Source organism: Coregonus lavaretus (genome assembly GCF_964263955.1).
Source record: "Coregonus lavaretus genome assembly, chromosome: 19".
NCBI classification, from domain to species: domain Eukaryota; kingdom Metazoa; phylum Chordata; class Actinopteri; order Salmoniformes; family Salmonidae; genus Coregonus; species Coregonus lavaretus.
The window spans coordinates 25,337,001-25,350,764 of record NC_140006.1 but is presented as its reverse complement, the minus strand read 5'-3'; the positions used below and the strand labels follow the sequence as shown (position 1 = coordinate 25,350,764).

The 13,764-nt window shown below is 42.7% G+C and overlaps 1 protein-coding gene across 1 annotated transcript in view; it reads left to right on the top strand.

Annotated features, from left to right (window-relative positions):
- LOC311146253 (sickle tail protein-like) overlaps window positions 1–4,049 on the top strand; it is a gene marked incomplete at both ends in the record, with an annotated part of 66,279 nt that extends 62,230 nt beyond the window's left edge. Inside the window, 3 exons of the mRNA XM_084182754.1 lie at window positions 274–1,935; window positions 2,786–2,920; window positions 3,630–4,049. Of these exons, the coding sequence (XP_084038880.1) occupies window positions 274–1,935; window positions 2,786–2,920; window positions 3,630–4,049 (2,217 nt within the window). The remainder of the gene's footprint in view (window positions 1–273; window positions 1,936–2,785; window positions 2,921–3,629) is intronic.
- Between the last annotated feature and the right edge of the window lie 9,715 nt (window positions 4,050–13,764).

The following is a 13,764-nucleotide window of genomic DNA, read 5'->3' as shown; positions in this document are numbered from 1 at the left end:
ACACACACACACTTTAAACCCTCTATGCTCCTTTGAGATCCCTCTTTCAAAGTCACTGAGATCTCTTCTTCTAGCATGATAGCCAAAATAATGGGCAACTGACCCTAAGCATGATGGGATGTTTTAATTGCTTAATTAACTCAGGGACCACACATGTGTAGAAGCACCTGCTTTCAATATACGTTGTATTCCTAATTTACGCAAGTGTTTACATTATTTTGGCATTTACCTGTATATTTTTATGTTAAGAGATATTTCCCTCCTTTTTTCCAGGTCATGTATTATGTTATGGAACATATATCCAATGAAAAGCCTCCATCGGGAAGAACAGACCAATCAGAAGGCAGAGAGGGAACAGTGTCCACCTCACAGGTGGCAAACACAAATACGCTTGACTCCCAGCAGCCAGAGTTACTAACAGCAGACGAGTCACCTCTAGTATCATGTAACTCAATGGTGGAGAGCCAAGATTGTCCTCCTAAAACACAGAAGTTAGCAGTTGGAGAAGATAGTGAGGAGAGCCTCGTAGATGAGAATGACCTGAAGGATCCTGTTCAGAGTCAGAAAAAGGAGGTAGCTGAACCTGTGTGTCCTCCAATACCTGCAGAGAAGAAGGACTTACTTGTACCTACCGAACGGAGCACTCCTCCTACTAACAGTATACCATCATCATCATCATCTCCACCAGTACCAGTAATCCAGCCTGTGACTCGTATAGTTCAGGAGGCTTCAGGTAGTCCAGTGTCTCCTCCACCAGTAGAGAGCGTGAGCCTGGATGACAGCCAGAGCCAACAGGTAGTATTGAGGTCATCCAGAGGCAGAGCACCACGGTATGTAGAGGAGGGAAGCAGCCTGAGCCCTGACCTCCCAGACAAGGAGGGCTCTCCTCCCCCTGAGAACATCTCCTTCATGATGATAACCAGCAACAAAGTGCAGGCTCTGTCCACTAGGCAGTACCAGGAGATAGTAAGTAGTACCAACGGGTCCGAGGTTCAGACCTTCAAGGTGGGGAACGACACCACCACCAGCGTCAGCCAGGAGGAGCACTGTGGCTTTGACAGGAAGCCTGTGATCATCATATTCGACGAGCCCATGGACATCTGGTCGGCCTACAAGCGTATGTCCACCATCTTTGAGTGTGAGGAGGAGCTGGATGTGATGCTGCACCAGGAGAGTATCAAGGAGGAGAACGAGGAGGCAGAGAAGAATGTACCTCAGGTAAAGCCTAACACTGATCTACAACAGGCAAACAAGACAGCAGTGACAGAAAACACTGCAAGCGGTCACAGTAATACTCCTGCTGTGGTTGCGCAACAGATGAGTACATCAGAGTGCTCATCGCCAGAACAGTCTAAAACAGAGTCTTCAAAAGGCAGCAAACCAGAGACCAAAAATAAGCTCAAATTCAAGTTCCCCAAAAATAAGCTGGCGGCCATCAGCCAAGCGATTCGCACTGGGACCAAAACAGGCAAGAAGACGCTCCAGGTGGTGGTATATGAGGATGAGGAGGAGGGGGACGGACACATGAAGGAGACCAAGAGGTTTGAGAGCAACAGCAGCAGCAAACCCCAAACTGACTCCAGTCACCTCACCACTGTGAAAAACGTCACGTCACCAAGCACTCTCACCCGGTCAAACTCTAAACGCAGGACAGAGGCGATCTGTAAGAACACCTACGAGTCCATAAACAGTCTAGATGAGACCATTGAAAAGCTAGAGATCACCATGGAGAATATAACCCCCTCTGCGCTTAAGATAGACTCCTGTGAAGAGACTCCATCCGCTGTGAAACTCAAACGAGAGAGGGAGGGCAGTCCCTCTAAGAGGCCTGCCCCTCCTCAGGTCTCTAAGTCCCTGAAGCCTCAGAGTAAGAAGTCCAAACCACAGCTTCCACAACTTCCCAGGCCGTCCATCATGAGCAGCTCCAAGAAACAGGTCTCTCTTAAAGCTGCTTCCCCCTAACACTGCACTGGTGGCTGGGTCCCTCTGAGGGCTGGGCTGGTGGCTGGGTCCCTTGTAGATTCCCACCCTCTAACCAGTAAAGATTAACATGTTTTTCAGGTGTTGCTGGGGATACAACTGGGATCTACCTCTGCTTATAAGCGGTCTTTGTGGTGTCAGCTGACATGATTGTTGTCCCTTGGGATCTGGGTTGCTATGATGTGTTTTTGTGGACTTTGAACAGTTAATTTTGTCTGGATCAAAGTGACAGGCTTTAAAATGACTGGCTTTATACAGTACTTGTGGTTCCGTTGTGCATGCTCTGCTCTCAGAGTTGGTGCAAGTTGGTCAGTGGTTCCCAAACTTGGAAAAGTTGTGTATCCCTAACTTGACCCACCAGCTCCCTACATATACCCAAAACCTATATGAAAGGCAATAACATTATAACTTTATAAGAACATCTCTGTCATACCTCACAGCCATAAATACATCTTGTTTGTTTTGTTATTAACCATCAATTACAATTTGTCCTCAACTGATAGTAAAATAACTTCATTAGCTTTTACTATTAATGTCCAAACAGTAAGTGAAACTATAAGTGCAAAATAAAATACAGGTGAACACAAAATCCACCATTACAGATAATGTCTCAGGCTACGCCCTGGAGCTAACCCTACTTGTACCCCAGTTTGGGAATCACAAACCTACTGTAAGCATGCTGTCATCTTATCTTTGTATACAGGTCTGTCTTTGTTGTTGCTTCGGCTCTTAGGTGTTTTCACAATCCGTCCCTAATATACAGTATAATTTTTGTGTTTCTTTTCGTCTGTTTGATTATTTACAGAATACCAGTGGCTCTCCTTCAAGTCGGATGTCACTTTCTGCATCTGCAAAGTCCTGGCTGCAACCAGCCGGGTCAGCTGACAAACCAGGAGGAAAAGCTCAGAAGCTCCAGGGCAGTCAGAAGCAGTTTCGACAGGTAGTTTTACTATAAGATGGCCTGTGTCAGGAAGTTTTGGAGCAACCACTTTCATGATGTAGAGAAGTGTGTTTATGTGAAGCATTGGAAACTGTACAATTATAGGATGTTTGTTGAATCCATGCATTCTCTGTCTTGTTCTCCTATGTCTTCAAGACCTTTTGACTTACCATCTGTACCCTCTTGACCTCTATATGCTCCTTGAGCATGCTCACCATGAAACTTTCATTCACTTGGAGATGGAGGCAAGGATAGAAGATTGCCAAAGATATATTCACTTCACTTTTTGAACATCTCCTTGAATTAAGCATTTTCATTTTGCAAACAAATGCGCTTCTCTAACCTTAGACTAAAGCAACTCAAATAAACCTATTCTCAAACTAAATTCACCCTCTGTCAGCTGTCCAAATATTCTTTAACCCTCTTTATCTCACCCTGAGTAGCATGATATTTATGTCATAAATATTGCATGTGCATGATGAGTTAGTGCATTGAATTGGTGAATTAGTGGGCATCATTAACCCTTTAGATCATTTCCTGACTTCATCCGTTTTACTGTGGTTGTTTATATTTTCAATGAATCATCTATTTTTAGTGTATTTTAATGCCATCTGTTTGCTTTGTAACATGATGTTTATTTATCTTTGTATAATAACCCTTCTTTTGCCTTTCTTGACATTCCATGTCTCCCGCCATCTTTGTTTCGCAGGCCATCAGAAGTACAAAGAAAGCTGGTGGGAATAGTAACCATTCTTTCCTTGCTTTACCTGCTTCTAAGATCCCAGCCTTTTGTCAAAGCTCTGGAAAAAACACGTCATTGCCGGGTCCTAACTCTGTGTCTAACCCTATTAAATCACCTTCATCCTTCCCGTCCTCCTCACACAAGTCTTTCATCCCGTCTCTTAATCTGAGTCATCTCATCCCTTCTAGCCCTTCTCTCAATAACAGACGTCAAAATCTTTCCCTCTCGTCGCAAACCCAAAATAGCCGACCCAGCCCTTTCTCTTACTGCTCATCTTCCTCTTCCTCTTCCTCCTCCAACCCCCCCTCTTCCAACTCATCCTCTTTGTCCCCCACATCCACGTCCTCCACCTCCTCCTCCCCTCCCTCCTCTCCCCGACTGCCATGAGTCAAGGTGTAAGGAGTATCCACCGCATTGCACATATACCCAGCTTCACAGGTCGCAAAATGCAATGTGGACACAGCAGCAAAACCATACACACACCAGCAGCTTCTTCAACCCTCCAAGGACATATCATGATCTTTTTATATCTATATAAATTATAGTGGAGGGAAATGCCGTTTTCATGGCAACATAATACAATTGCAGGGCAATCTTGTTTCTCTCTAACCCTTCCATACGTTTTTGATCATGATCAGTTTGAGTTCACATTAAAAAAAAGAAAATACCTTGACCTGGTTTTCATTCAACACTCCCTTTGAGCAAGGGGACCTTTTTATTTCTGCCTCAGCTTTTGTATGATGATAACCATATTAACAAGATAACTATGTTGCTTTACAAATGATCTACACAAAAAGGTGCAAACATTCTAGAGTTAATGCTAATGCAGTTTAGTGGTGCTGGAGATCTGGATTTTATTTTTATTGATGTGAGAAATCTGTGGTTTTAATTGATGGTGTTGAATATAATGTATATTTTATAAGAATTTGAGTGACACTTAATATACAGATTTTATCGAAAATAAAAATGTATTATATAAAGAAATCAAATGATTTTGGGGATAGATACAGTGAGGGAAAAAAGTATTTGATCCCCTGCTGATTTTGTACGTTTGCCCACTGACAAAGACATGATCAGTCTATAATTTTAATGGTAGGTTTATTTGAACAGTGAGAGACAGAATAACAAAAAAGAAATCCAGAAAAACGCATGTCAAAAATGTTATGAATTGATTTGCATTTTAATGAGGGAAATAAGTATTTGACCCCTCTGAAAAACATGACTTAGTACTTGGTGGCAAAACCCTTGTTGGCAATCAGAGGTCAGACGTTTCTTGTAGTTGGCCACCAGGTTTGCACACATCTCAGGAGGGATTTTGTTCCACTCCTCTTTGCAGATCTTCTCCAAGTCATTAAGGTTTCGAGGCTGACGTTTGGCAACTCAAACCTTCAGCTCCCTCCACAGATGTTCTATGGGATTAAGGTCTAGAGACTGGCTAGGCCACTCCAGGACCTTAATGTGCTTCTTCTTGAGCCACTCCTTTGTTGCCTTGGCCGTGTGTTTTGGGTCATTGTCATGCTGGAATACCCATCCACGATCCATTTTCAATGCCCTGGCTGAGGGAAATCTCACCCAAGATTTGACGGTACATGGCCCAGTCCATCGTCCCTTTGATGTGGTGAAGTTGTCCTGTCCCCTTAGCAGAAAAACACCCCCAAAGCATAATGTTTCCACCTCCATGTTTGACGGTGGGGATGGTGTTCTTGGGGTCATAGGCAGCATTCCTCCTCCTCCAAACATGGCGAGTTGAGTTGATACCAAAGAGCTCGATTTTGGTCTCATCTGACCACAACACTTTCACCCAGTTCTCCTCTGAATCATTCAGATGTTCATTGGCAAACTTCAGACGGCCCTGTATATGTGCTTTCTTGAGCAGGGGGACCTTGCGGGCGCTGCAGGATTTCAGTCCTTCACGGCGTAGTGTGTTACCAATTGTTTTCTTGGTGACTATGGTCCCAGCTGCCTTGAGATCATTGACAAGATCCTCCCGTGTAGTTCTGGGCTGATTCCACACCGTTCTCATGATCATTGCAACTCCACAAGGTGAGATCTTCCATGGAGCCCCAGGCCGAGGGAGATTGACAGTTATTTTGTGTTTCTTCCATTTGCGAATAATCGCACCAACTGTTGTCACCTTCTCACCAAACTGCTTGGCTATGGTCTTGTAGCCCATTCCAGCCTTGTGTAGGTCTACAATCTTGTCCCTGACATGCTTGGAGAGCTCTTTGGTCTTGGCCATGGTGGAGAGTTTGGAATCTGATTGATTGATTGCTTCTGTGGACAGGTGTCTTTTATACAGGTAACAAACTGAGATTAGGGGCACTCCCTTTAAGAGTGTGCTCCTAATCTCAGCTCGTTACCTGTATAAAAGACACCTGGGAGCCAGAAATCTTTCTGATTGAGAGGGGGTCAAATACTTATTTCCCACATTAAAATGCAAATCAATTTATAACATTTTTGACATGCGTTTTTCTGGATTTTTTTTTGTTATTCTGTCTCTCACTGTTTAAATAAACTTACCATTAAAATTATAGACTGATCATTTCTTTGTCAGTGGGCAAACATATAAAATCAGCAGGGGATCAAATACTTTTTTCCCTCACTGTATAGTATATTTCATCTAGCATCAGTCGTTCAGTTGTCATCTCTCTTATGCAATGATCTTTGATGTGTAGAGTGTGAGTGGAATTTTAAGGAAAAAAAGAGCTTGGTGATTTCTTAAGCTTCCTATGCAGTGCCAAATACTTTGAGCAAACAAGATAGCTACTGTACATTCAAAGTGATGTTTAGAGGCCTTTTTACGGCAGTAGATTTGCTAAAATGCCAAAGTATTTGGTTTTACAGACCATGTATCTAAGACATGCACTGTGTGTACGTTGTAATGTTTACCTTTGGGATGGCACCTACTTATTTTACCCAAATAGCTTACTGTGATACTCTTATATTCATATCAGTAACTGGTGTTTACATTCATACTTAGTGACAGAAGTTTACATGCAAGTGCATTTTAGAGATTTGACATGTTTATCTGAAATATTAGAGAACTATTGTGTTTGCACAACTCATATTTAGTGTTCTCTGATTTTGTAAAGCTGTAAACCATGTTGTAAAAAGGTATTGTAGAATTAGATGCTTGTGAGGTTGAAAAACTAATAAAGGGCTTTCTGTTAGTGATTTGCTGTATGCTTCGATGTGTTCATGTTATATTAATTTGTGTAATTGTATGAAAAATAGGTTTACTGACGTAGGTATTGATGCAAAATCAGTTTGTGCTTCCTATTATTGCCCAACAGAGGGCAATATACACATGCAATTTTACACAGGAAAGAGGGCAGCCAGACAGCAACACTTAGGTTTGCGTACCAGTATTTTTAAAATGTTCGGAATAATTTACATAAAATAACTATACGCAAATGTAATAATATTTGTTTCTATATCAAACAGATTTCAAACAGATTCTGAAGCAATAATTTGCTTCAAGTCCAAAATAAAATATATGAAATTCTAATAGAGCTAAAACAATAGATCTAAAATATGGTCTCTTATGATTAGGTCATGGATATTGCTCAGACAAATAAATAAAAACATTACATAAAAACACTTTTAAACATTACAAATATCTGTGAGAGAATGTCATTAACACTTATCACAGAGGAAAAAAAACATAATGAGATATCTCATCCTTTTAATTAGTAAATTATTAGTAATTAGTTTCATTAAACGATAATTAGCTCATATGTAAATTCCAGACATAATGAATCCCAATGCCCATCTACGGTAATTAGCATATCATCATTCTGCATCATATTTAACACAGGAAAGTTGAAGAGAGTCCAGATTGTGAGATGCAACACAGAGGGAGGGATGGCTGGTAATTAAAAAATAATTCATTTTAGCATCATAGGGTTAATTATGATCTCTCCCAATGCATTATGGTAGCGATACATCAACAGCACAAGTCTAGGAGGACATCCACATACCAACAAGGAACTTTCTGTCTGTTAATCAAAGATGTGGCCCCCTAATTTGCATTTCAAATTGGAATTACTGTAATGAGGGTGTGAATCAGTATGCTTGCCAAATTAGCCGAGTAGTTTTCTGTAAGTAAAGTGGCTTGTAATACTAGAATTGTGAATTCGTTTGCCATGTTGTTAGATCTTCAGCAACGGTACAAGGCATGAGAGAGGTGAAGTCAAGATGTTAACCCAGTAAGGATAATACATACAGTTGAAGTCAGAAGTTTACATACACTTAGGTTGGCGTCATTAAAACTCTTTTTTCAACACTCCACTAATTTCTTGTTAACAAACTATAGTTTTGGCATGTCGGTTAGGACATCTACAGTGAGGGGGGAAAAGTATTTAATCCCCTGCTGATTTTGTACGTTTGCCCACTGACAAAGAAATGATCAGTCTATAATTTTAATGGTAGGTTTATTTGAACAGTGAGAGACAGAATAACAAATAAAAAATCCAGAAAAACACGTCAAAAATGTTATAAATTGATTTGCATTTTAATGAGGGAAATAAGTATTTCACCCCTCTGCAAAACATGACATAGTACTTGGCAATCACAGAGGTCAGACGTTTCTTGTAGTTGGCCACCAGGTTTGCACACATCCCAGGAGGGATTTTGTTCCATTCCTCTTTGCAGATCTTCTCCAAGTCATTAAGGTTTTGAGGCTGACGTTTGGCAACTCGAACCTTCAGCTCCCTCCACAGATTTTCTATGGGATTAAGGTCTGGAGACTGGCTAGGCCACTCCAGGACCTTAATGTGCTTCTTCTTGAGCCACTCCTTTGTTGCCTTGGCCGTGTGTTTTGGGTCATTGTCATGCTGGAATACCCATCCACGACCCATTTTCAATGCCCTGGCTGAGGGAAGGAGGTTCTCACCCAAGATTTGACGGTACATGGCCCCGTCCATCGTCCCTTTGATGCGGTGAAGTTGTCCTGTCCCCTTAGCAGAAAAACACCCCCAAAGCATAATGTTTCCACCTCCATGTTTGACGGTGGGGATGGTGTTCTTGGGGTCATAGGCAGCATTCCTCCTCCTCGAAACACGGCGAGTTGGGTTGATGCCAAATAACTCGATTTTGGTCTCATCTGACCACAACACTTTCACCCAGTTCTCCTCCTTTTGTGTTTCTTCCATTTGCGAATAATCGCACGGATTTCAGTCCTTCACGGCGTAGTGTGTTACCAATTGTTTTCTTGGTGACTATGGTCCCAGCTGCCTTGAGATCATTGACAAGATCTTCACGTGTAGTTCTGGGCTGATTCCTCACCGTTCTCATGATCATTGCAACTCCACAAGATGAGATCTTGCATGGAGCCCCAGGCAGAGGGAGATTGACAGTTCTTTTGTGTTTCTTCCATTTGCGAATAATCGGACCATCTGTTGTCACCTTCTCACCAAGCTGCTTGGCGATGGTCTTGTAGCCCATTCCAGCCTTGTGTAGGTCTACAATCTTGTCCCTGACATCCTTGGAGAGCTCTTTGGTCTTGGCCATGGTGGAGAGTTTGTAATCTGATTGATTGATTGCTTCTGTGGACAGGTGTCTTTTATACAGGTAACAAGCTGAGATTAGGAGCACTCCCTTTAAAAGTGTGCTCCTAATCTCAGCTCGTTACCTGTATAAAATACACCTGGGAGCCAGAAATCTTTCTGATTGAGAGGGGGTCAAATACTTATTTCCCTCATTAAAATGCGAATCAATTTATAACATTTTTGACATGCGTTTTTCTGGATTTTTTTGTTGTTATTCTGTCTCTCACTGTTCAAATAAACCTACCATTAAAATTATAGACTGATCATTTCTTTGTCAGTGGGCAAACGTACAAAATCAGCAGTGGATCAAATACTTTTTTCCCTCACTGTACTTTGTGCATGACACAAGTAATTTTTCCAACAATTGTTTACAGACAGATTATTTCACTTATAGTTCACTGTATCACAATTCCAGTCGGTCAGAAGTTTACATACACTAAGTTGACTGTGCCTTTAATTGGCTTGGACAATTCCAGAAAATGATGTCATGGCTTTAGAAGCTTCTGATAGGCTAATTGACATTATTTGAGTCAATTGGAGGTGTACCTGTGGATGTATTTCAAGGCCTACCTTCAAACTCAGTGCCTCTTTGCTTGACATCATGGGAAAATCAAAAGAAACAGCCAAGACCTCAGAAAAAGAATGAATGGTAGACCTCCACAAGTCTGGTACATCCTTGGGAGCAATTTCCAAATGCCTGAAGGTACCACGTTCATCTGTACAAACAATAGTACGCAAGTATAAACACCATGGGACCACGCAGCCATCATACTGCTCAGGAAGGAGTCGCGTTCTGTCTCCTAGAGATGAACGTACATTGGTGCGAAAAGTGCAAATCAATCCCAGAACAACAGCAATGGACCTTGTGAAGATGCTGGAGGAAACAGCTACAAAAGTATCTATATCCACAGTAAAACGAGTCCTATATCAACATAACCTGAATGGCCGCTCAGCAAGGAAGAAGCCACTGCTCCAAAACCGCCATAAAAAAAGGGGGTGGCTTGCAAGCCGAAGAACACCATCCCAACCGTGAAGCACGGGGGTGGCAGCATCATGCTGTGGGGGTGCTTTGCTGCAGGAGGGACTGGTGCACTTCACAAAATAGATGGCATCATGAGGAATGAAAATTATGTGGATGTATTGAAGCAACATCTCAAGACATCAGTCAGGAAGTTAAAGCTTGGTCGCAAATGGGTCTTCCAAATGGACAAAGACCCCAAGCATACTTCCCAAGCATATTTGCCATAAGTTGTGGCAAAATGGCTTAAGGACAACAAAGTCAAGGTATTGGAGTGGCCATCACAAAGCCCTGACCTCAATCCTATAGAAAATGTGTGGGCAGAACTGAAAAAGCGTGTGCGAGCAAGGAGGCCTACAAACCTGACTCAGTTACACCAGCTCTGTCAGGAGGAATGGGCAAAATTCACCCAACCTATTGTGGGAAGCTTGTGGAAGGCTACCCGAAACGTTTGACCCAAGTTAAACAATTTAAAGGCAATGCTACCAAATACTAATTGAGTGTATGTAAACTTCTGACCCACTGGGAATATGATGAAAGAAAGAAATAATAATATAATAATATGCCATTTTGCAGACGCTTTTATCCAAAGCGACTTACAGTCATGTGCGCATACATTTTTACGTATGGGTGGTCCCGGGGATCAAACCCACTACCCTGGCGTTACAAGCGCCATGCTCTACCAATTGAGCTACAGAGGACCACAAAAAAAGTATTATTCTGACATTTCACATTCTTAAAATAAAGTGGTGATCCTAACTGACCGAAGACAGGGAATTTTACTAGGAATTGTGAAAAACTGAGTTTAAATGTATTTGGCTAAGGTGTATGTAAACTTCTGACTTCAACTGTACATGTATTTACAGATCAAAATGCCAACATATCCAGTACTGCCAAGAATGACAATTAGCCTATCAAATCACACCATAGAGCAGTGGTCACCAACCCTGGTCCTGGAGTGTACAGGCTTTAATTCCAATCATCAAGGGCTTGATCATTAGTGGAATGAAGGAAAAGGTTAAAGTATTGATATTTGGCAGGAGCAGGAGTCAGTGTTGCTAACTTAGCAACTTTGTCGCTATATTTAGCGAGTATTCAGACCCCTCTCTTCAAAAAATCGACTAGCGACAAATCTAGTGACTTTTTCTGGTGTTATTGGAGACTTTTGGAGACTTTGACGTGAAAGCACGTATCTTTCTTACTCTTCTCAACTATCAGCGGGAGCTGCCGTGGGCTCCACCCCCGTCCCAAAGCACTCACAGGCGGCCCAGTCCTCGCTCAGCAGTCCCTCCCAGCTGCAGTCAGAGCAGGAGATATTCACCCCTCTGCGTCCAGACTGCAAATGAATCGCGCATGCGGGAAGCCGCCGCTGGCTGATCCCGCCCTGGATGTAAATGTAAAATGTTCTTTGTCTAAAATAAATCACTGCACAAAAATAAATCACTGCATTTGACTCACACAGCCTCAGTCACTTACTCACCTCATCCACTGTGTGTGTGCCTCTCTGTGACATAAGCTAAACATCTAGCTGGCTAGCTCATCATGTCTCAGTCTAAACTGTATACTCAAAAATACAGAAAAGAGTGGGAATCAAACCCTGAATTCAAAGGCTGGTAGAAGCCGTTTATTGGAGATGATACACGGGCATACTTCCTGTATTGTAAGGCTGATTTCTACGCCAAACTTGTAAAAAAACACATGACAACTCAAAAACATACTCAAAAGGCAAAGCCTTATAACAGTTCCACCCAAAACAAGTTGCCATTTATGGTTTTTTAAAATGACTCTGCAAAAAGGGCTGAGGCCACCATGGCATTAGCTATCGCTGAACACTGTTCCATGCTGGCATGTGATCACATTGGAGAAGCATGTAGAGCTGCTTTCTCAGACTCCACTGCTGCTACCCACTTCAAAATGCACAGGACAAAGTGCACAGAAATGATTAATGGTGTTCTAGCACCATACTTTCTGAAAAAGTTGGTCGCAGATGTGGGTGACCAGCGTTTCAGCCTCCTCCTCGATGAGTCCACGGATGTAAGTGTTTTTAAGTACCTGGGGGTTGTGATAAGGTACTTTAGTGACACCAAGCAGACAATTGTATCAACATTTCTGGGGCTTGTTGAGTTGGAGGGAGGAGATGCCAAATCTATAGCCTGTGCTGTTTTGGCTTTCCTCGAGAAGTGTTGTCTTAAAAAATAGAAACTCCTGGGGATATAGACTGACAATGCCTCTGTTATGACGGGGATTAACAATGGGGTCCATAAAGTGCTGAAGGAGGAGTATGGCCTCAAAGATCTGGTTCTTATTCGCTGTGTGTGCCACTCTCTGCAGCTTGCTGTAAGTCATGCTTCTAATGACACCATCCCCCGTAGTGTGGAGTACTTGGTACGAGAGACTTATAACTGGTTTTCAGTGTCTCCAAAGCGTAGGGAGGCCTACAAAGCCATATATGAGACCATCAACTGTGGGGAGAAACCTTTACAGATAACCAAGGTGTGTGCCACACGTTGGCTCTCCATTGAACCCGTGGTTTCACGCATTTTGGACCAGTGGGAGGAGCTTAGGCTGCAATTTCGCAGTCACCAAGTCCAGTGAACACTGCTACATGGCTGAGGTTTTATACTACATGTACAGTGATCCTCAAAACACATTGTATCTGACGTTTTTGAAGTCAGTGCTGGGTGAGGTACAGATGGCCATCAAGGCTTTTGAGGGAGAGCAAGGACATACTCGTAAGCTACTTGACAGCTTGGTTAGCCTGATCAAGTCTGTGAGCAGCAGGGTGCTGAATCCACTGGCAAATGTTGATGTACTCAAAGGGCCAATAGATGGATACATCAGTCCCAAACCATACCTTGGTTACCTTTTTGAGTCAAAGGCAGCTGAGCTCCACCTTGCGCCTGAGGTAGAAAACAAAGTCCGAAAGCGGTGTGTAGCCTTCACCATCTCCCTCACTAATGAGTTGAGGGTGAGACAGCCGGACATCATCGAAGCATTGCAGTACATGTCAGTTTTCAATGTGGAGGAAAATCTAAAGCACAATAAGAGCCCTGGAGAAATATAAAAAATAGCCAAGCTCCTTGGCTACTCCCCTGCAGAGATAGACAAGATTGTCCAGCAATGGCGTGCCATCCATCTTAGCAAATGGAATGAGTCAAAAAACACACTGGGCTTCTGGAGTGAGATTTGGAAGTTCAGGGATGCAGCTGATATCGACCCATTTCAAGAACTTGCCATGGCTGCTGTGTCTGTGTTGTCCTTGCCACACTCGAATGCTGAAGTCGAGAGAGTATTCAGCCAGATGAGTGTGGTAAAAAGCAAACTTAGAAATCGGATGTCCTTGCAGACCCTTAACTCCATCCTGTACATTTAATATGGACTGAAGCTGTCTGGTGAGGCTTGCTATGAGCACCAGCTGCCTGATAATGTTTTGCAGCTTTTTAGCACATCAGCTGCTTACTCATTTAAGTCAGCTCCCTCAGTTGCTGAACCTGCCATAGAGAGCCTTGACCAAAATGGCGATGACCCACTATTT